General features: G+C 38.4%; 1 protein-coding gene across 1 annotated transcript; it reads left to right on the forward strand.

Moving 5' to 3' along the window:
• The first annotated feature begins 649 nt into the window (after positions 1 to 649).
• LOC139737925 (thyrostimulin alpha-2 subunit-like) lies at positions 650 to 12,192 on the forward strand. Its single transcript, XM_071648592.1, has 3 exons — positions 650 to 767; positions 10,024 to 10,202; positions 12,094 to 12,192. Exons 1-3 carry the CDS (start codon positions 650 to 652, stop codon positions 12,190 to 12,192), a joined length of 396 nt encoding a protein of 131 aa, XP_071504693.1.
• Positions 12,193 to 22,047: the final 9,855 nt, after the last annotated feature.

A 22,047-nucleotide genomic window follows, 5' to 3' on the forward strand; every position in this document is an offset into this window, starting at 1 on the left:
GAGAGAGAGATAAAGTGTTTGTGTAAGTGTGTCTCATTATATCTTACATTCATGTAGGTCCAGAACTCTATAAACGTACGTACCACTAATTTCATAGATGCATATCGAGTTTATGTCACTAAAGTATAAAGGGGCTATATGAAGGCTGGTGCAAAGGCATTATCGGGCAATGTTAGATACTTCTGTCTCATGATGATGAAGCATAGATTTTCGGTCGTGGTATCGACAGGAATGTTGGAGGTAATCCTGTGAATCTATCTGTGGCTTCCGCGGGGATTCTGGTCGCCTCACTCATTCATAATTTTCTTTAATGAGTCATTTCACAAAGTGGCGCCTGCCACGGCTAACCAGTGCCTTGAGTGGTCTGTGCTATCTCCAGAGACGATCTCCACACTGCTTTCTTAGCTTCGTCTTCCCCGAAGGTAGGTCTAAGGACGAAGGACAGCGAGTCAAATAGTGTTTTGGTGAGCAGTTGGGTTGTATAAGACACACAATGTTACCACTTCTTTTTCCCTGTCACTTTTTGCTCGTGTTCTTTCTTCATGCTTACAACAAGAGACGCTTAGATGCAGTTTATCGCGAGTTGTGTTAACTGCTTTGCTCTTATCTCTCTGCCTTCGCAGGTGTTTTCAACAGACAGTCACTAGCCATGCGGGTTACGCCTTACATGATAGCGTGCCTACTTGTGGTGCTTCTGGGTCTATGGTTGCCGAGGTTAACGCACGCCCAGCAGCACTACTGGGAAAGTCCCGGATGTCATCTTGTAGGTAAGTTAGAGAACGTTGTGGTTGATCCTTTGCGTTTCTTTTAATTTCTTTTCTCATCCATCTCCTCTTTGCTACCAACAAAAAAGCAGCTTCTTCACCTTTGCCTTATTCAACCTCCTTTTTCGTTTTATTTAACTTCTTCCACTTAGCTTTAAATTTCACAATAGTTCTAGCTCTGTTATTGATCAGTATTTACCAGCTGCTGTTGAACTTTGCGTGCTTCTTTATCTTTTCGCTGAACTCTTTTCGCCGCAAAACTAGGTTTATCTCAGCCTCTCTGAGCATTTCTATGAAGAAAGTCTCTTTTTTTTTTGAAGGTTTTGCGACTAATGTGACACATTTAAATGAGGTCAAGTCATGGCACCGTCTCGTTGAAGCTTGTTGAGAGGATCAACGTTTGAGTGTCTCGAAAGTCATTAGTACGAGTTGAATCTATCACTCTAACTGTAAAACGATAAGACACAGGATATTACAGTTATCAAGAAAGTAGTAGAATCGTGTCAAACAGCCCATTAATGACAAGGCGAGTCATCCATGTTCCCCGTGATGTAGTACTTCGGATTACATTCGAGTGCTTTTAAAATGGAATCGCTGTTTTCAAGATATAAAAACCGTAGCCAGCATAAGTATCTATCGTCGCTTACAATGTAAAGGTTTATTACAATACGCCCTTGATGGTGTGCGGATGGTGTAACGCGTGAATACTTGATCATTCTGTGGTAAAGACCGTTATACAGTAAATGTTCCAGTTCCTTATGGTCGTATTAGCGTCTGCTGTACATTGATTCTACTTGAGGTTATATGAGATTGTAATCACACCGTCATGAATGTATTCTTAAATCACACTTAACAGTCATGACAGTTACAAGTTATACAAGAAGTGATGAGCATACTCATTTCAGTGCGTGTGGGATATGTTAGCCCTACGGAAGATAAAACATTTGAGCCTCATTCTCAAATGTGTTTGTCACCAGAAATTATAAACAATGACATCTGAATTGATAGAGGGATAAGTTTAAAGTTATTTAAGTTTTTAAGTTGTAAACTGATTGAAGTTTTGTAGACAAACGGTGTAAGCTACTCCTTGATGTAAAAAAGAAAAAAAAACTGTCATGATGTGGCACGCTGAATATTAATTCTGAAACATTCATCATTCGCTGCGTCACTTCACATTCGATCGTCACCAGTCCATTGCTACATGGTACGTGCTCAATGAAAATTACTCAAATGGCCATTAATCGGGTCCCAAATTCTAGAAATTGGTCGATGACGTCTCAAAATGTGTATATAGTAAAACAAACTCGATTAAATTTGCCGAAGGGATAAAAGCAGTCTGTGTTTGAATATTTCCTTAAGGGATCTTTCCAGATAGGCTCGCCCCGCATCCTCCTTTTTCCTTTTTGTCCCTCATACTCTCAGATGACTGCCAGACTTTCAGGTGTATAATTGTTACCTTTCGAACTTTTTTTTTTTCTACGAGAGCTTTTTATTCAACTTTTGTTTTCATTTATCGTAGTAGTGGAAAGAGCGATTTCTGTGTTTTTTTTTAGACCTTGACATCATCAATTGATCACACACAATCTTTAAAAAAAGGAACCAGCAACAAACAAACAAGTAAGCAAGCAAGCAAGCAAAAAACAAACAAACAAGTACACAAACAAAACAAACAAATATTTTTTTTTAGAATGGAAGAGGTTTAATGTCAATAGATACTATACTTTTCGAGAGCGAACAGATTTCGACAGTGTGGTAAATATTTGATTGAAAAAATATCCTGTTCTTGTTTCGAGCTGATAAAGATTTATGGCATATAGTGGCGTCATTAGATAGAATGCAATTCTTTTAATTTGTCTTCGGTCGAAGTGATGCCACCAGCACGTTATACTTAAAATAGGAGCCAATTCTGAAATTGCCATTTACTGCATATGGAGAGATTATAAATACTGAGGAATGTTGCTCTTTCATAGAAATATTGCGCCCCCCGAAAAAAACCCCACATACACACACACAAATCAACAACAACACATACAACAAGCAAATCACAATGCCCTTTTATATGAGTTTGTGAACGGTATCCCCAAAAAACGACAATGGGTATTTAAGGCAAGTAAATTGACACTTTATTGACAGCATAAGCCATTTGCGTCAGAGTCCTTTGTACAGAAAAAGAGCAAAGGAGGTGAAACAAATTGCTCCAATCTATTCCAAGCACATCAAATTGATAATTCGTGTCGTAAAGTTTACCCTTAAAGAATTCCTAATCTTTCTTTGATGTTTGGACATGCAAACATCATCTCCGCGTACCGTGCAAATAATCAGCCGCCACTATCGGGCATTATTTACTTTAAGCTCCCAGAGCTTCCTACGGCTGTTTCTGTTTCTGTCCTAGCTCACCGCGTTTTCCCTGCTCCCTTTTCTAAAGTCCCTGTGCGTTCATTGTCCCCAACATTTTCATTGCAATAATATGCGCGAACATCTCCTCATCATTTTCTGCTTCAAAATCATAGCTTACAAAGCAGGGGTCGATGCAACAGAAATAATGGATGTAATCACTATGGGAATGAGCGAATTCCGTGTTGATTATATATTGCAAACATATATCTCGTTTCAACAGGTTGATTCAATTCAATATATGAGAACGGAGCGCGTTGCCGGTGCATTCAGAGTTTCTGGATATCCGGTCATTAAAACGGGCATGCCTGGTGAAAATTGGGGTTTGATTTGTGTGTGTCCCATCAATTTTGGCCGTAAGTGAATTTGGGCGTTCTGGCCGGACGGTGAGAAATATAAATGTCACCGAGCATTCAAGCTTGTGCATTTTAGGCGTTTTGACCTAAGTAGACTGGCCTAACTTCTTTCTTATCATCCAAACCATCACAAGACGGGATTTATACCGCCACCGTCGCCAGTAGATGAGGCCGATCATATCACATCTGGTGGTTTGTTGAGAATGCAAACAAGAGTTATTGCTCGTTCCATTGCACAGATCGAAGTTGAAGTGGAATGGTTCACGTAACCTCTGAAGTACAAGGGAATAGAAGAAAGTTTATGAAAACTTTAAGCAATGATTGATTCTATTTTTTTTTTTCATCTCTGCAAATATGAGAACAAAATAGGATGAGTATTTTGTCAAACCATATAGCTTCATTCGTATGACCATAAACGCCGTAGATCACTCATCAGTGGCGGCTATTTTCATTTTCTATTTCAATTCAATTCAATTCAATTGAATTTATTTCCATTTTTTCTTCCACAAAACATGATACAAGAGATTTACGAATGATCTTGAGTACACATTGGTTGACGGCAAGGTAAAAAAAAATATCAAGGATTTGGAAGCGTGTACAGATGCAAAAATGATTTCAAACCAAACCGAGCATCATGGATGTTCTAAGGGGGGACAATTGAGGGGTCCACTAAAAAGCATGCAGTGATTGCATACTGTGGACTCATGCAATAAGTATGCTGTATCTAATATCCTGTCAATCTTTGTTTAAGTTTATCAGTTTAATGATCAGCCGAGATGAGCTACTTGGAATAGAACTCTTTTTAGACAAAGAGAAGGATAGATAGATAAATAGATAGATAGATAGATCGACAGATAGATAGAGAAAGAAAGAAAGAAAGGAAAATAGCGGGCTAGACTGACAAACATTTTATTATAAAGGCAGAGGGGTGACAAAGATAGAGGGAGAAAATGAGAGAGGTTGTTGTAGACGATGCCAATGCTAACGTGCAGCTTTCAAGTAAGATGCTGTCGACTGTCAAAGGAAAACAAAAACAAAAAGCGAAAAACCCCAACAAACAAGACTGAAAGCGCACACACCAACTGAACGAGTATAAAGAGGAAGAGAAAAGGAATGAAAGAGAGCGGGGGGGGGGGATGAAAAAGAGGAGTGGAGGGACAGGGATGCGGAGGTTCGGCGGTAAGGGGGAATCGTTTTACGCTGCCAGATATATTCATCCATAAAACATGGGTCAGCAGGAGAATTGAAAGAAAATCCAGTAAGACGGTTTGTCCCCGTCAGACGGTGCTCAACCAGAAAACGCGTCCGCTGCATTGAATAATTGGACCACTTTTCTGGAAAGGTCGCTCATCTATTGAAACTCATTCTCGGGCATTTTATCTTCCATGCGGATGAGGAATGATATGCGATTTTTGACGGAATAGTCGCTTGGTAATCTCAGATCCTCGGCCCCGGAAGGTCAGGGACGATTATAAAAATCCATGTAAAAACGGACGGTTCGTGTTCTTGCATGTTTACCATAATACCATACGTGCGTGCGCTTATCTTTCTCAACAACTCAAACGTAAAACAAACAAACAAACAAACAAACAAACTAAGACATATAGTTGTCGTTGTATTTTTGTTTGTTTTGTTCATACTGAAGTTACTGCTCTTTTTTAAAGGCGTAGATTGAAGTTAACATTCATTTTACGTAAGTGCATTAAAATTAGCCACTGGACTGACAGCTTTTAGTCCTCTCCGAACCTACAGGTATAACAAAATATGAAGGATTCTTGAAACTGCTGGTTGCATTTATTGTGCAACTCAAGTCCTTTGGTGTGGAAAACAGGAGCCTGGGGCTGAGAGTATAATCTTACTTGCAAATCGTAAGTCCGTAAACCTTTCTTCGCCCCCGTAAGGCAATTTCCAATTAATGAGTAATGTATAATATCACAATGAATTTCATTATGTTTTATTTGTTTAAAACTAATAAACCTGCCAAAGACTATGTTCTATTAAACTTTATTGAAGTCTTTTTTTTAATTCTAGCACTGATGACCTTTAACATAATTTGAGAGACAAGGGCGATGGAAAGCGTTTTAAACTCGACCCTCACCCTTCACAACATTTTAGTGTGCATGAGATTTTCCAAGCAGTTCCATCTGGTTCCAAGCATCTGAGTTGCCTCCTATGTGCGTGAAATTGTATATCCTACCATCCAGTAATGGAGCGATGACGTAGCGATTATGGAGAGAGATCAGAGAGAGAGACTGGAGATTGTGATCAGCGGGTTAATGCGTCCGATGTATCCACTTCGTCTGGAGGAATTCAGTCACTGGTGGTACACTGAAGCAGGAAGAGGGGGAGGAGGAGGAGGAGGAGGAGGAGGAGGAGGAGGAGGAGGAGGAGAAAGAAGTACAGACTGATGAGAAAAGACGAGGAAGAAAGCAGACAAATAAAAGAAGTCACGGGCGTCAGTGAGTTGGTGGGGTTCGAAAAAGCGTATACGCGTAGATTGAATCTGAAAACGAAGCTTACTGACAAAAGTTATTAACTCTCTTCGAACAAGCTTTACCAATTGATATAGGCAAAGAGCGCTCCGTAGATGATAGCTGACATAAAAATTACACAAGGTTTCGTCAATGGAGAAAACTGCAAAACACGCGAACAAATCAGCACACAAATATGTTGAAGTTTGGACTAGCTGTCGTCTCCTTTGACAAAGAGATACGAAACTGCCCGTTCAGTTCATACGATTTCTTTATGACGTGTGTGTGTGTGTGTGTGTGTGTGTGGGTGTGTGTTTGATTATTCTTTCAAAAGCTGCTTTACGTTCATTTTGGGAGGTGACCACCTGCACTTGTTTTTTAAGGTTTCCCGATCGATGGCTCTGACAAAGTTTGAAAAGGAAAGATTACATGCATGATTCAATTCAAATTCTATTGAAGTTCATTGCATTTTTTTTTTCAACGGAAGATAGGAAGAGCTCCCTTAAACTCACTTACAGCAAAAACATAAAACAATACGAAAACCTCAGTCTTAGAACAAGTACCAGAATACAAGTATTCGATATAATGTGTGTGTGTTAAGTTGCTGATGTAGAACACTTAATCAAATCTGTTTCTTTTCGTAACTTTGTCTCTTTTTTATCCATGGTTCTCATGTTCATTTCGCATTGTGATTTAACTGACACTGACAAACTGATATAGCGTTGGCTCCCCCTTGCAAACACCGACCAGTGATTATCTTCTGCGTGTGCTTTTTTTTTCATGAGGTGCGAAAAAAAAGTGCTACTGAAGTTGAAAGTTCGCGCGGTTCCTCATGGGGTTTATGTGCTGTTTTCATTAAACGCCGTTTCTTCTACTTGTAAATTGGATGCGTTTTGACGTCACTGACCACACCTGCTTACAGGAACAACGGGAGAAAAAGTATCAGAGGAAATAAACAGAACTCCGGTTTATTGAATAGTACTGTTGACTTTGCCGTCTATATTGGTTTATTTGCAGGTGTAGAAAGTGTAAATTCTGGCGCAACGCGATGTTTCCGCGTTTTTGTTGCTTCCATGATCAGTTGATAATATAATAATATCTTCAGGCTCTCTCTTCCCCTCCATTTCTAATAAATGAGAAAAGGGGATGGAAGGAAGGGCCAGCAACTAAAAAAACACACATCAACAACAACGAAAATAACCGAAACAGGAGACGAACAGCCAACCACTTGTGCCTCGAATGAGCATGGCATCATCTGTTTTCGGTGGTGAGTCGTCTGTTGTCATCCCCTGTTACCATTTTGCCAGAATGTCTCCGACTTGTTTGCGCATGATGTGATCCTCTGTCGACTGCGGTTGTCGCCAGTTTTATAGTCTTGGTTCCAGAACTATCTTCCTTCTGCTCGAAACTCAGACTTATTTCAGAATATTCTTCATTTCTCAGAACATCGAGCTTAAAAGATTATCGAAATGATAAGAAAAATTGACAGTAATTATTATACAACTGCTAGCATAAGAACAGCAGTAGCGACATTAAGTTGGCTTTCTAAATTTTTCCACTTGTCGGCATGATATTCGCTGGTATTGTAATTGGCAGCAACAGTAAAGAGTCTTATGAAAATAATAATGGGGAGCGCGCTTCTGAGTAAAATATCCCCAGTTCTTTAGCTTTCGTCTCGCCGCTCTCCTCAAAAGAAATAAAGATTTCCTTTTGAAGTAAGGTGGGAGAGTTTTCTTGTCCGTTAGACCGAGTTCAGATTTCACAATACCCTTCTTCTTTCATGCAGTTAACTTTATCGGTGTGAACGTAGCACGTGATGAACGCGCTGACAGGATTGATAGGGAGTTCAAAGCTATTGATGCGAGCGGATATTGCCGAAACCAAGTGGAGATCGCCCATGGTGGCCGCCCGCTCGCCCGCCGGATTGCCACCACGGAGAACTTATTATGGGGCTAGGAGTTCATTTAACCACGCCGCCGAAGATATGAAGAATTAAATATTAGCTCGACGTGAGGGAGGCAGCGCGTCAAAGATCGAAAGAAAGAAAGAAAAAAAAAGAAGAAGATGTGGTGCGCATTGACCTGTTGTCGGCCGAGCTGGAGCACTTTCATTCAAGGAAATATCGATTTAGCATCCCTGATGATATTTGGACGATTACTTTCATTCCTTCGGTGAGCCATGTAAAGAGACAGGCAGCCAGATTTTTCTCATCTTCGACATATTTATCTCCTCGCTCCCCTCTCTCTCGGAGGGAAACGGGAGAGGGAGAGAGTTCTTAACTCCCACCGATGCAATCCCTTGTTCAATCCCTTGTTCAATCCCTTTGCTGACTAGCCCACAAGGTCGTAGCCCCCTAATATTAGTGTATGACGAGCTTATTATAGTCATCGTCGAAAAAGAAAATTGCATTTTCCTTGAACCTGCAGACATGGTTTCATCGATGTTCTATCATACCAAGGAATGATGTTTTTCTTTTTCCTTTTCTGTAAACTTTACTATGTACGAAGTCGATCCTTCTTCTCCCATTGAAATGTGAAATATTGTTCACATTCGTTTCGTTTTATTTCATTTCCAACACATTATGATTACAACATTTGAAAACACAATCACATACTAACGATGCAATGAAAAAAAAAACAAACAATAAACAATAATTAAATTTTATAATCTTTATAGATAAGTATACAGATAAAAAAATGGTTGAAAATGGAGGGGACTGCTATAAGGCATAGTTTTTAGTCTGCAGTCCCCTTATAAAAAACCCAAACACCTGCAGTTACAAAACTAATAATGACGCAAAAAAAGTGAAGTAAAATTGATCTTAACTTCTTCAAAAGATCACTAAAGGTTATGTCTTAATTAGTTTGACTTATAAACTTTTTGACCTCTACAATTCTCTTAAAGAATGAGAAAGTCAATGCGAGATTGACGAAGAGATCTGATTAGATGTCAAAGTTCATCATAATTTTGTTGCATGACATTTTGCATAAACAGTGTTACAAAACTCCCGATGTTTTCTTGATTATTGTGATAAACAGTGTTACAAAACTCCCGATTTCCAATGTGCTGTTTTCATCAAAGGTCATCAACTCAGAACAGAAGCAAATCACGAACAGAAATAAAAAAAGCAGAAGAAAAAAAATCATAAAATGTATTGAATTGACGTGCCCTTCGTATCAGATGCTTTCAGTTTTTTATGTGTCCTATGTTTTCTTGATTATTGCGATAAGGAAAGTGTTTCTGCGTATGAGATTGGTGCTATTCTTTTATCAATATCAAGGAGGTCAAGAAACTGTGCTTTGACAGAGCTGATTAAATTCCAATGCCACTACTTGTCTTATCATCAACATGCGTTTCTTCTCTTTTCTTTTCTTTTTTTTTTGAGCAAATGTCGCATCAGGAAATTTGTCTGCGACAATCGCCTATGGCTTGTTTGGGTATAATTTGCAAAGAGTCGTGTATGTTACGATAGGAATGTGGCAAGAAAGCAATAAATGACGATAGCTAGCATAATCCAACTTACGTCACCGTAAACGCACATACAAATCTTATCAAAAGATAAACGAATTGTATTAAATTGACATGGATTTTGTGTATTTTAACTAAAGTGTATAATGTTGGTCCATGATAAAAGAGGTGTATCTCTCATTATGTACAAAGGGTGTCGTATACTTGCGCATTTTCCCTTCGATTTTTCCATGTAATGAGAAATTAGGAGTTAATCGTGGCAATGAAAATGATTATGCTCTTGCAAATCGAAAAAAAAAAACGTAGCCCGAACCAAACTTGATGCTTGTTTGTTTGTTTTGTGATCAAGACCGCTTTTTGAAGATTTTCCATAGAATGTTACGTGAGAAAACTTGCTGACAGTTTGATCTGTTCTCTCGACAGAGGTTTTTGAAGAAACAAAAATCCAACTCTTTGGTGTATAAATGTCATGCCCCCAGCATGCTGATGATTATGAGCTTTTAAAGGTAAGAATTGCTCTCGACATCATAATTCTATATCTGACATCGACCCCCTTTTCGTCTTTCTCAGGATATACGAAGAGGGTACGGATTCCGACGTGCAGGGAGACGAAAGTCCAGATGAACGCGTGTAGAGGCTTCTGCCAATCGTACTCGTACCCGTCGGACTGGGCGACGATACAGAGCAGCGGCGGAAGGCAGATATTCACCACGCACGGCTCTTGCTGCTCCATCGCCAGCACCCACGATGTAAGTCACACACATACACACACACACACACACACACACACACACACACACACATCAGGCAAATTTGATTTTTCGCCAGATTGCTCTAGCCACCCCCCCCCCACCCCCAGCCCAAACCACCAAATCCTCGATGTCACTCCATCTTCCTAGATGCTCCAGGGTCTTTACATTATTATATCCAATTTGTGAATCCCTGATCGTATATTGTACTTACCGCTACCCTTATTAGACAATCATCAAGACATGTTTTCCCTGTCTAAAAAAACATCCTTCCAGGAGACTACACCAGAGCCGTCTTGCTGAATTAATGTGATTTATGTAAGCGAGAAGTAACTAACGCTTGATAAAGAATTAACATCTACAACAAACATAACCGCATAGCCTTTTTCCTTTAACATTTTATTCGCCAATGATGTTGTAAACAGTAACAACAAAAATCTCAAGACGAAACATGAAAATTTAAGGAAAATGTAAAACAGGAATTACAAAACCAGCATTATTAAGGCACGTACAGGCGATTGCATGACACCCAGAAATTAAGAAGTGGAAGGGAAATTCGACAGCAGAAGGACGGGAAAGAGAGATAGATAGACGACCAATCTGAATGAAACTGGGTTGAGAAAGGGGTGGGGGAGTGGGAGAAAAGGCGAAGAAAACCACTTCGATGAAATGAGACAACGTTCTCGTGAGGAACGGATGAAGAGTAAATCAAGAACAGGATTATTATCACGCACAATAAAAACGCCTCGTTAAAGGCATCGGCTTTCCTGCCTTTGCTGATTTAACACGCAATCTAGAGTGTGTGAAAAGTCGGCCCTTCCGCAACGAAGACCATGCTTATCCTACATGAACCATCGGTTTCGAGAATCTTATAAGAGATGCTGCAAGATTGGTAACTGTATACTGGTGCAATGTTGTCGTTGTTGTTTGTGTTGTGTGTGTGTGTGTTTGTTTTTTTGTCAAGAAAGATGTATGCGTTTCTGTAAAACTAATTAGCAGGGAGGGAAGCGTCATCTGTTCCTTGTTCCAGGTTAACGAGTATGGTTTCGAGCACAAAATATGTATTCTTTGTCTCCCTCTTAACTGAAGAGGCAACCCTATATTTCATATACATTTCTATGTGTGTTTTTAACAGATATAACCAGAGGGTTTCTAGCATACCGCAGCAATAAAAAAAGCAATATAGTATACCTACCACTGTAATTTAAGGTGTCCAGGATAAGTTTTATAATTCTTATTATCATCCTTGCCAGATTATCTATACAACTTATTATTGTCGTTTGAATTTGTTGTTGTTATTATTGTTGTTGTTTTTGTTGGGAGGTTCTTGATTTGCCTTAAAAACCCTTTGAAGAATTCAGTAAGAAAACGAGGAAGAAGCAGAAGAATGCGAGAACGATGGAGATAAAAAGAAGCAATATATATAATTACTCTTTTTTTAAAGTTAGGCAAAGTTTTGCCTGGCAAGGGAATGACTCCAGCGTCCAGAGGGTAGCAGAAAATGATCGAGGAAACAACGGCACGACGTGAAAATAAAGTCATCGCCGATATCCAAGTGATCCAGCGCCATCACATGCCGCGTTGCCATAGTTACCATTTTACTCCAGCAAAAATTCTCATCTGCCTTCACTGCTCCTCATTCTCCACTGTTCTTTTTTTCCTCCACCGTCGTGTGAGAGATGGCTAACACATGACGGCTCTTCAACACACATGCAGAAAGTTGTAGCGCCATAAATCTTACATTCAAACGCGAATCGAATCGATGTTTTCAATGAGCAATGCAATATTTATTCTTTTTTTCTGTCTTTGATTAACATCTAGTCTCCTGGCACATATATGTTTGTTTATCTGCATTTATGTTTTCTCTCATTTTTTTTCACCTTTCCCACAGATTAAAATTCGGTTACAGTGTGAAGATGGCTTCGAATACACGGACACATTCAAATCGGCGGCGTCGTGTGAGTGCTCGCTCTGTGTTATAGGAGACTGACGTCACAAGTAGCTTGCTCAATGTTACCTTTTCATCCGCGACCCCTTCTATTCCGCGATCCCATCTTTCTCCATTCTGTTTAGTTTTTAGTCTGATTCTTAGATCATTAGTATGTGTCGACAAGAAAAAAACAACAACTTTCAATTCATATTTATTCGTAATGTGTGCATGACTGTGATGACGTATTAAGCCTTGGGTTTGTATAAATGCCAAAATTATGTTGTCTTGTTATCAAAGTAGGCAGCTGAAATTGTAAGCTTCGCCAGAATTATTTATTGAACACGAAAAAGATGACATTCCTCAGCACAGGACCCTCTCAAAGCGAGAATCGTGTCACTCTATTCAAATTGCTTATGTGAGAAGAAGTTAATATTTTTTCTAACTTTTTGCCTTTCTTTATCTTTGTCTCCTTAATTTTCCTTAATTCTCCCTGCTCCTCTTTCTTTCCCACCCATTCTGACTTTTATTTATCTACCTATCTATCTATCTATCTGTCTATCTATCTATTTATCTATCTATCTATCTATCTATCTATCTATTTATCTATTTCTCTTCTATCTTTTTGTCTGTCTATCCATCTGTATCCTTCTACCTATCCGTCTATTTCTACTTTTGTCTATCTGTTCATCAATAAGGCTATCTATCCTTACACTTTATTACTCTTCTCTTCTCTTTATCTTCTACTTAAAACTTGTTAAACAGTACATCACATTCTCACATTTTGGTGTGTCCTGTGCTTTATCGACAATGCAACACGTTTATGTAAGAAAACACCAGATTCGACATCATTGTACATGGGGATATCACGAGTTGAAAACCGCCTCTTTCAAAAAAAGTACTAAATTTTGTGGATTTGTATGATATCAATGTTTATGTTTAAGTAAACCGTCAGAAAACTAATTGGATAGCGAAGACTAGAAAGCCCGAGATTTATTACAGATGTATAAGATACATATATTTTGTTCCCTTTTGTAGTGTCGTAAGATTGCTGTTGTTGGGTTATTGTTGTTTGTTTGTTTTTTGCTAGAAAAAAAAATTGCACAATTTGAGTAGAATTCCCACGGAAGTAGTTAAGATAATTGCTGTATATGCTTGCCTTTGGCGGCAATTAATCCCTGTGTTTTACATAAAGGAAGAATAACACCATTTTTTGAGATATAAAGTGTACCTTATCGGTCGCTGTGCATCGTCCTCAAATGAAACCGGCCGAGTCAGTATGTGATATGATTCTATCACTGTAACAGAGAACACCACCCCCACCCCCAGTTTTCCAATGTTGGAAGTTCGTTTAGATAGGAGCTAAGTTTGATAGGGCCACGCCTTCCATTGAGCGAGAAAGGAAAAGATGAATCTGAATTTGAAAATCACGTATCGACTATTAGCCGAAGTGCGTCGATGTGTCACGACCAGTCATTAATTTTTGGGGGATATTGCTCTGCTAGGAGATCGCAGATCTAGAGGGAAATTTAAGGGGATATTTCGGACCGATATGAGGTTAGTCTGATAAGAAAGAGTTAAATGTTACGCGCACAACAGTGTAGATATGATCAAAATCGCAATTAATTTAGTAAATTTATGACAAGTTAATTGTGAAGTTTCGCTGATTTTCATAAATCAGTTCTTGAAGAGTCAATATTAATATGCAAATGCCATTTTGATGATGTCATCACCTCTCAACTTACCATACCATATATTTTGTTCATGAAATCTTTAAAAGTTACATTTTTTTCGTCTTCAATGCTTATATTTGTATTTATATATTTTCTTTCATGTACAATTGTGAGCAATTCAGCAATTTCAATGCTGAAAGTCACTTTTTTGATAAACCAGGAATAATAATATTACATCTTACTGATCATTACGTTAAAGTTATTTATCCAGGAATAGCATTACGTTGTACTCTTTGAGAGAGGAAAAATTGTATTTTCGTCATTCTTCATTTGTACATAATTGGTGTACAATTGTGAGGTGATGATAATCAGCTAACTCGTTCGCATGTTATTCATATCTGTTCGAAATCTGTTTTTCAACAAAAAATAGCAAATTTGTAAACTAAACTTCATGAATTTCTTATCTTTAATCCGATTTTGATCAAATTTTCACCGCTGTGCTTGTAGAATTGTACCTCTTGCTTTCAGAATAACTTTTAATTGGTATGGAATTTTCGTTTAACCTTTTCCGTGTCAGGGACTTTGGACAGTCTGTACAACGCTATGGAGTTTTCTGTGCCAATATGCATTCAAAGCACACACAGGGTTAATGCAATATCCGAGCTTCACTGCAAAGATAAAGGTGTAACGAGTTAGTGGTGATTTGCCTTACAGTGGTAGGCACTTGCAGAAATGTGAGAAAACATAGTATCGAAGAGTCGGCCTGAACAAATAAAGCAACAATATCCATTGCTACGGCAACGATGACTTTTACAAGGTGTCGTCGCCTAAGTGGTAACCTCCTATACGTCATTTCTCAATGGGAAGGAAGTTCTTCAAGATGTCACCCTCTAAAAAGGGTGAGATGAAAGGGGGGATGGAGTCAAAAATTCAGATCAGTCCCATTAGGTATGTTACTTATATAGTGCATTGTTGATATATTCTCGGCATTGAAAGTAATGGGAAATTCGTTTAATTTCGAGAAACGACCAACACAAAAATCAATTAAAGTTCATTTCCAATAATCCAGTCCGTTGCGCTTGATTTTGTTTTTGTTTAGCATTGATATTGTTTAAATTTAAGCTGACCTAGTAGTTGTGTTGTGATGAAGAAGAAATAGGTACTCAACGATGACGTCAGGTATGTCAAAAGTAGTAATTGTCAGTTTAAGCGGTTTGTATACTACACTCACAAAACACTGCCTGAAAGAGTCTATTAAGCCAAATTCTCGATTTCTTTTACGAAAAACAGGGGATATTCATGTTTTGTCAATGTGAGTTATTTGTCATGATTTTAATTATGTTCGGTAAAAACTTTGTTGTTCGAGTGATAAGACAAGAAAAGGAAAGTATGCAGGAAAGATTAATAAAGATCTATGACTGTAAGATTTCTTTTCCTTGGTTTATTTTGTCATAAGTTGACAGAGAAGGAGAGTTTCGAGATGCTTAAAGACGTGTGATGGTAACGATTATGATGATGGTTAACTAACACACTTTTTTGTTTTTCCATATTTTATTGATTTCATTCAAATCATTCATAAATCAACACATTCTGGGTGTAACATGAACATAAACGGTACAAATGTCATTCAAAACACAAACAAATCCATTTATACACACACACACACACACACACACACACACACACACATATATATATATATATATATATATATATATATATGCATGTAGGCCCTATATAGGGCCCCTATATATATATATAAAGACGACGAAGTAGGGTAGTAATGCATTTTAGTCCAACCAGGGAGGTGCTAGAGAAGGAGAGACAACTACTGCTCTCCTTTGAAGACATGGGCGGCACCGCCGACAAGTAATCATGCGTTCAACTACAGGTTTTACCCATGTGCTTCGACAAAAGAGAGCATCAATAATCGGGACTAGCGCTCTCACATGTAGAAATACTTGCCCCTACTGCAATTCACTCTCTCTTTCAATGTGATGGCAACAATGAATTTATGTATCTTGAATTGGAGCAGCGAATCAAAATGCAGTGTAAAACTGACAATTTTAACAGCAAATAGTTTAAAAGCACGCTCGAACATGGTTTAGCGGAGTTCTTTATTTGAAAGATCAAAATATCCCAGATTAAAAGATAGAAAACTAACATGCGGAAATGTGCGCATTATAGAAACATGTTAGGTTTTTGAGAGGGCCTAATTTTAATTTCATTTCGATTTGCGCATTACGAAGAAACTAGAAATACATGTTTATAATATTGAATTCTTTCCTAAACTATTCTAAATCAATTCGAGTATTTCATTTAAAATTTTACGGTGAAATAAAGCTTGTAATTCAACGAAAGGTGAAATGCGTTCTTTGTCTCCGAACTTTGTCTTGCAACTAGTGCGGTGCCGAGCATTCAGACTTAAAAGCGTAGTGGAATGCTAGACATCCCATTGTAACGCCTTGAACTCAAACATGTGTTTGCATGAATTACGAAGAGTTGCCACTCCATCTCTGTAACACCTCCCTGGTCCAACAGTGCTATCTATTCAAACCAAATTTTCGACGCATATACACGTCTTCAGGGTCGACAAATTATATATGTATATATGTATAAATGTATATATATATAAACATACAATAGGCCTATGAAAACAGATGTGTGTGTTTGGATGGCAGATCTTCGTATGAAAGTATATGTTCTTCAAATATGAAGCAGAATTAGTTCAAGTTCAAGCTCATCTATTCACCATTTCATCATAAAGTAAGTGTGAATGAAAGTAAAGAAATATTAACATAAGTAATCAAAAAGAGAAAGTGGGGGTACATTGTACTTTTGTTGGGGATTGAAGAAGTGAGACGTTTGGGTGATAAATAATTAGAGGATGGAGATGGGGGGGGGGGGTCCACTAAAAAGCAAAGCTTGTAGATTGTGGATCCTACCAGTTCCAATGTACTTTACAAGAAGGAGAAAAATGCGTGGTCACAAAACCCAGTACATAATTATTGCTTAATCAAGTGACCAGATCAAACGTTTATATTCATAAATACATGTTATTTAGGGGGTTGATAAAAGTAAATGAATTGCATAAATCAAGCAGAAATGAGACTAATGAACAAACAGGATACAAGACAGGTACATGAGCTAAAACAGACCGAAGTGCAAACTCAAACTTCAAATGTAATTCCTAGACTTATGACCCATCCAAAAAGAGTCAGAAATGCTTCGTATAATGGTGTTCCTTTCTCTTTCACCCCGCGGGGGCGTCTTTCTCTGCCGCCTTATTCGGCCAATTGGTCATGTCTACGTCACAATGCAACCACAAAGTCAAATTTCATATAAATGTATTTATTGGCCACGTCGAAAGTGTCCGATCTCTGCGTGACATCGACTGCCGTACGTTTTTATTTCTTGTCAGTTTTCAATTCGGAAAAACATCACCTTGATCAACTCGAATGAGATGACGATCCACAAACTCGCAAGGACACAAGGATAAAGGGAAAGGTGAAGAGAAAGAGGGGGAGGGGAGGGACAGGGATAGAACGGAAACAGGTAGAGATAGGGACACAAGAGAAAAATAAATAAATAAACAGGGAATGAAAACAAGAATAAGTTTAAGAAGATGAGAGAGGGAGAGAGATTGCCGTGAGGACAGCTAGAAATGGAAACGAGATCAGTGTGAACAGAGATGAAATTTGCGGTCATTATTTTGTATGTGGGCGTTAGTAAGTGTGCGCAGATGTTTGTGCATAACGTGGCGCCGGAAGCTCAGTTAGCCTTTTTCTTTTTATACATCACCTATACACAGATTCTTGCTATCCGACTATTCGAATGCTCATCACGTGACATTTTCTTTAAAAAAAAGTACTATGGTACGCTGTCAATGTTGAGAGTGAAATTTTGCACTTTGACATCACGGCTTTACATAAAATACTGCCATGATACTCCCTTAATCAACTCGTAGTTTTGTACAATATCGCACTCAATCAGTTACCAGCTCGTGAGCAATCACGTTGTTGCTGTCAACAAATTCAGCCAATCGCTTTCTCTTACGACTTTACCATAATACACTTTAAACTATTCGGCTTTCACAGAACTGGTTGACATTATTTTCTGTACTACAATTGTATATTCAGGAATTTTCGTTGACATCCGAGGTGTTGTGTAAAACTTTAGTGTAGAGTCTTTATACTTTAATGCATCAGGTTTTCGCAGCATCGGTGAAAGATTTTGTACCTTTGCACAAGTTACCATTCATCATTTTGTATACTTATGATTTTCGTCGTAAAGGACAAGTTAATATACATTCATTTAAAGTAGGTCAAACTGACTTCTCGTTGCGTGTGGTGTAGATTCTGCTTTTTCTTCGTCTAACTGAGATGTCTGCTTTTCCCTCCTTCTCCCTGGAGGGTTCTTCTGACCTGAAGGGAAAAGATCGTCGTTTGTGATATTGACAGACTGGATAAGATCTGGGATTACCGATTACCCGTTGTATCTATATAATCAGAGGATTAACTCTGACACGAGACCGCTAGAGCCTGTCCAATGTGAAGGGGGGAAAAACATTGCAGGGAAGGAGGCAGCGAGAGAGGGGGAGGGAGAGTATGGGAAGTAGCATAAGGGAAAAAAAGGAGACGGGAGAGAGATAGAAAGAGACATCGAAAAGAGAGGGGGAGCGGGAGAAAAAAAGGGGGGGTAAAGAGGGAGGACATGTAAGTTTAAAACTTCAGGAATGGAGGGGGAGTGAAAAAAAAAACCCCGTTGACATGTGACAGGAAATTAATGTAGGGAAAGGAGGCGTGGGAATAGACTGTGCAAGGCCTTATCATGAAATGTTGACAAGAATTGTTATAATCACACGACAAATAATAGTTATTTACTTTTTTTTTCATCAGTATGCATTGTTCTAAAAAGATTCTTGCTCTCGTATAGTACTTGCATGAGTAACGATGTAAAATATGGGTGTGTTTATTTGAGTATGAGCCTGCATTAAAGTGTTGTCAAAACTATTTTGTTGAACTATGTGTGGAAGGATAGTTACCAAGAAATACATGTACAAAGACACACAAAAGAGCAGAGATGCTGTCACCTTCCAAATTTTCGGAAGTTGGCGAGAGTACAGGAGACGAACGCAATGCTAAACAATACGTCATTCGAGCACAAGGGGTCCTTCTGATGACGTCACTCCTTCGTCACCGGAATGGGCGTTTTTCAGCCACTGCCGCATCAATATTACGTATTCTTTCAGCGGCTTAGAATTTCGGCACGCCCTATCACCGCGTAGTTTGTTCGAGTTTGCCAAAGGCGATTCACTATTTTGGTACATCGACGTATATTCAATCAGTTCATCCTCTCTTCCTCTTTTTCTCTTTCTGACTATCCTGAAGTGTGTGTTTATAGGAATTGCTCTTTTGTACGAGAGAATTTAAGTCAGTTTTGCTGGAAATCTACATGGTGTCAGTTATAAATCCGAATCGCCACACTTGGTAGAAAACCACGTCCTTTGTTTATCGATGAAATAATAAAAAAGAGTACACCAGGATTGATTTACTGTTTATACTTCAATAATTCATTCACTCAGAAATAGACTAACTGGCGTAAACGCTAGAGCTTTAATCTCTGCCTACATCAGAATAATTAACTTTTAGTAGAAACAGTTGTTGATTCGAGAGAACTACTCTTGACATTTTATTAATGAATGTCCAGTATGTGATGCACTCATAAGCATATGCAGAGGCAAAGTTGAAAAAAAAAGAAGAAGAATAGAACTATCATCATGGATATGGCTATTTCCTAGGAGTAGGAACTATATTATCAGTTATGTTTTCGAAAATGGAATTACGATTTCGGTCATCCTAATTGTATCTTATTACTGAGGTCGATTGTCTGTTTTTAACTGTCCCTGCATGAATATGTCCCTGTTTGTTTGTGTTTTTTTCATGTATTTCATTTTCATATATTTCATTTCCAACAAAGCATTTTGCAGCATAACACGTGCATAAAGAGGTGGTTGTAGGAAATGATTGAGGCTTATTTTTTCAACAGTAAGGGAAAATATTGTGTAGGGGAATACATACTTTACTGCATGGAAGAAAAGCTGTTGGAAATGGAGGGGGGGCATACTGAAAAGTTTGGCTTGTAATTTGCAGTCCCCTCATAAACGATAACTAATTACAGTGCATACTGAACTAACGAAACTGAGGCAGATTGCCTGCAAACAAAGAAAAAAGAAAGACAGAGGGAAGGGATGGACTGAGAAAATAAATCGTACACTGCAAAAACATCGGTGTTAGATTTAAGACCATGGGTGTCAAATCTAACACCAATCAAGTACCATAGAGGACCACACCCGCAAGTGTAGAAAATATGTTGTGATGGTGTTGAAAAAAAAGGTTCCCCTGGCACTTCGTGGTGTTAATTTGACACTGTAGCTGGTGATATTTTTGACACTGCGCTGGTGTTAATTCAATAATGACACTGCATAGTGTTGATTTGATATTGCTGGTGTTTATGTCAATGGTATAACACCCAATAGCTTCAATAGCTTCAACAGCTTCAATAGGAGACCACACCAACTGGTGTTACTGTGGTGTAAATGTGTTCACACCTTATTTTTTCAAAAATCAAGTACTTCATCGGAAAATTCTTGATCGTCTTGTTAAAGTTCAAAATCAACCAGAAGAACAGTAAGTAAGAAACTATTCAAAGTACAATTTCATATTTTGAAATGACACCCGGAGGTGTTAATCTAACACCATGAGCACCGGAAATTTAGAACCAGCTCGGTGTATCATATCTAACACCGGACTTTTTGCAGTGTAATAGCATTTATTAATTGCTCACGCAAGCAAAATAATCTATAAAGTAGTGTCGGCAGAGTTGCCCAAATGATCCAAAAGCAAGCGAGGCGAAGGTTTAAGAATACCAATGAGACGTTCATGTCCAGGACGTTGTCCAGGATGTTCAACTGACGTTCTCACAAGCATGTACATTTTTGGCGAGACTGAAAGAAGGCATAATGAATCACAATCTCTAGATCAATCCGAAGAAAGAGCTCTTACCTTAATCAGAAAAAAACCCCGAAACAATTCCCTCCCATATATTAACCAACAAATCAACCAGATTGTAAGCAAAGGTTGAGGGAGAATGGTTTGTGATAGTCTGAAATATCACGAGTGATTATGGATGATAGAGCAAACTGAAAGCAAAGGCAAAAAGCAAGGACTTTGGCATTTTATTACATTACTTCTTCACATATTGCGTCAGCGTACAGGGTACTAGAAACGGGTTCACTGTGGCAACGTGTAATAATGATGTGTACCAAAGGAGCAGAACGAGGGTAAATTGTATCTTACGTCATCAGTAGGCAAATATATGACCAGACTGGCCCTTACTCCATTGAAAGGGGAAAATAACCCACCACAATGAAACCGACTTAAATTAAGACATACCACACGTCTTAATGGAGCCATATCTAATGGTGATCACACGGTCAGCCAGTTTACAACGCAGCTCCTTCGGTTGGGGTTGATTGTCTACAAAAGTTACGATGATTTTGCACATTTTCTCTTTCTAACAGGTAAAAATAGCCATCTTATTTAATCTAAAGCTTCATCTTGATAATCCTATTCTTCTGTCTTCATTCCAAAGACAATTAACATCTCCAAAGTATGTCTCATAAACTGCAATTAAATCGCAGTTGCTCTAACACTGGCATTTCTTGACATTAAAGTATACTTTGATATTGTTTGCGATTAACGATTAAGTCAGCTGCCAACGATATTGGGTGCAATTTATTCGGTGTAATGTATTGGCAATATGTCACTAAAGCAAGACACAATGTGTTCAACACTGAATTGACCCATTCAGTGTTTTGTAAGTAGACAAACCTATATCGTAATGCCACAAAGATTATCATTTCAATTGCAAAATTGAACAAAGTCCTTGAAGGCTCCTTGCTATCAGTGGTCATTTTTAACAATGCAAAAGAAGGTAATTCAAGGAAGATCTCTCTTTGCTTTCTATTGACATTTCGGAAAGACGTTTGATCTGTTATAATGGATAAAAACAATTTTGATGCTCACAGTGTCAATAACAGATGAGATGGAAACAAATATTTGAGGATCTGCGAAGATCGAGGGCTGTAATATCCAGAGGTATTTACTTTACAATAACGAATTTTCTCCGTGGTTTTTGATTTGCTTTGTTGTTTTAATTCTGTTATGTGTCAGGAATGGATGCA

Source organism: Diadema antillarum, unplaced genomic scaffold (genome assembly GCF_040938485.1).
Source record: "Diadema antillarum isolate AM-2024a unplaced genomic scaffold, OU_Dant_1.0 seq00000715_RagTag, whole genome shotgun sequence".
Lineage (NCBI taxonomy): Eukaryota > Metazoa > Echinodermata > Echinoidea > Diadematoida > Diadematidae > Diadema > Diadema antillarum.

Excerpts from the sequence above, each read along its gene's own strand:
- LOC139737925 (XM_071648592.1), top strand. The coding sequence starts at position 650 with ATGCGGGTTACGCCTTACATGATAGCGTGCCTACTTGTGGTGCTTCTG. Across the intron at positions 768-10,023 it reads TCCCGGATGTCATCTTGTAG|GATATACGAAGAGGGTACGG; the intron begins GTAAGTTAGAGA and ends CGTCTTTCTCAG. Across the intron at positions 10,203-12,093 it reads CCATCGCCAGCACCCACGAT|ATTAAAATTCGGTTACAGTG; the intron begins GTAAGTCACACA and ends CCTTTCCCACAG.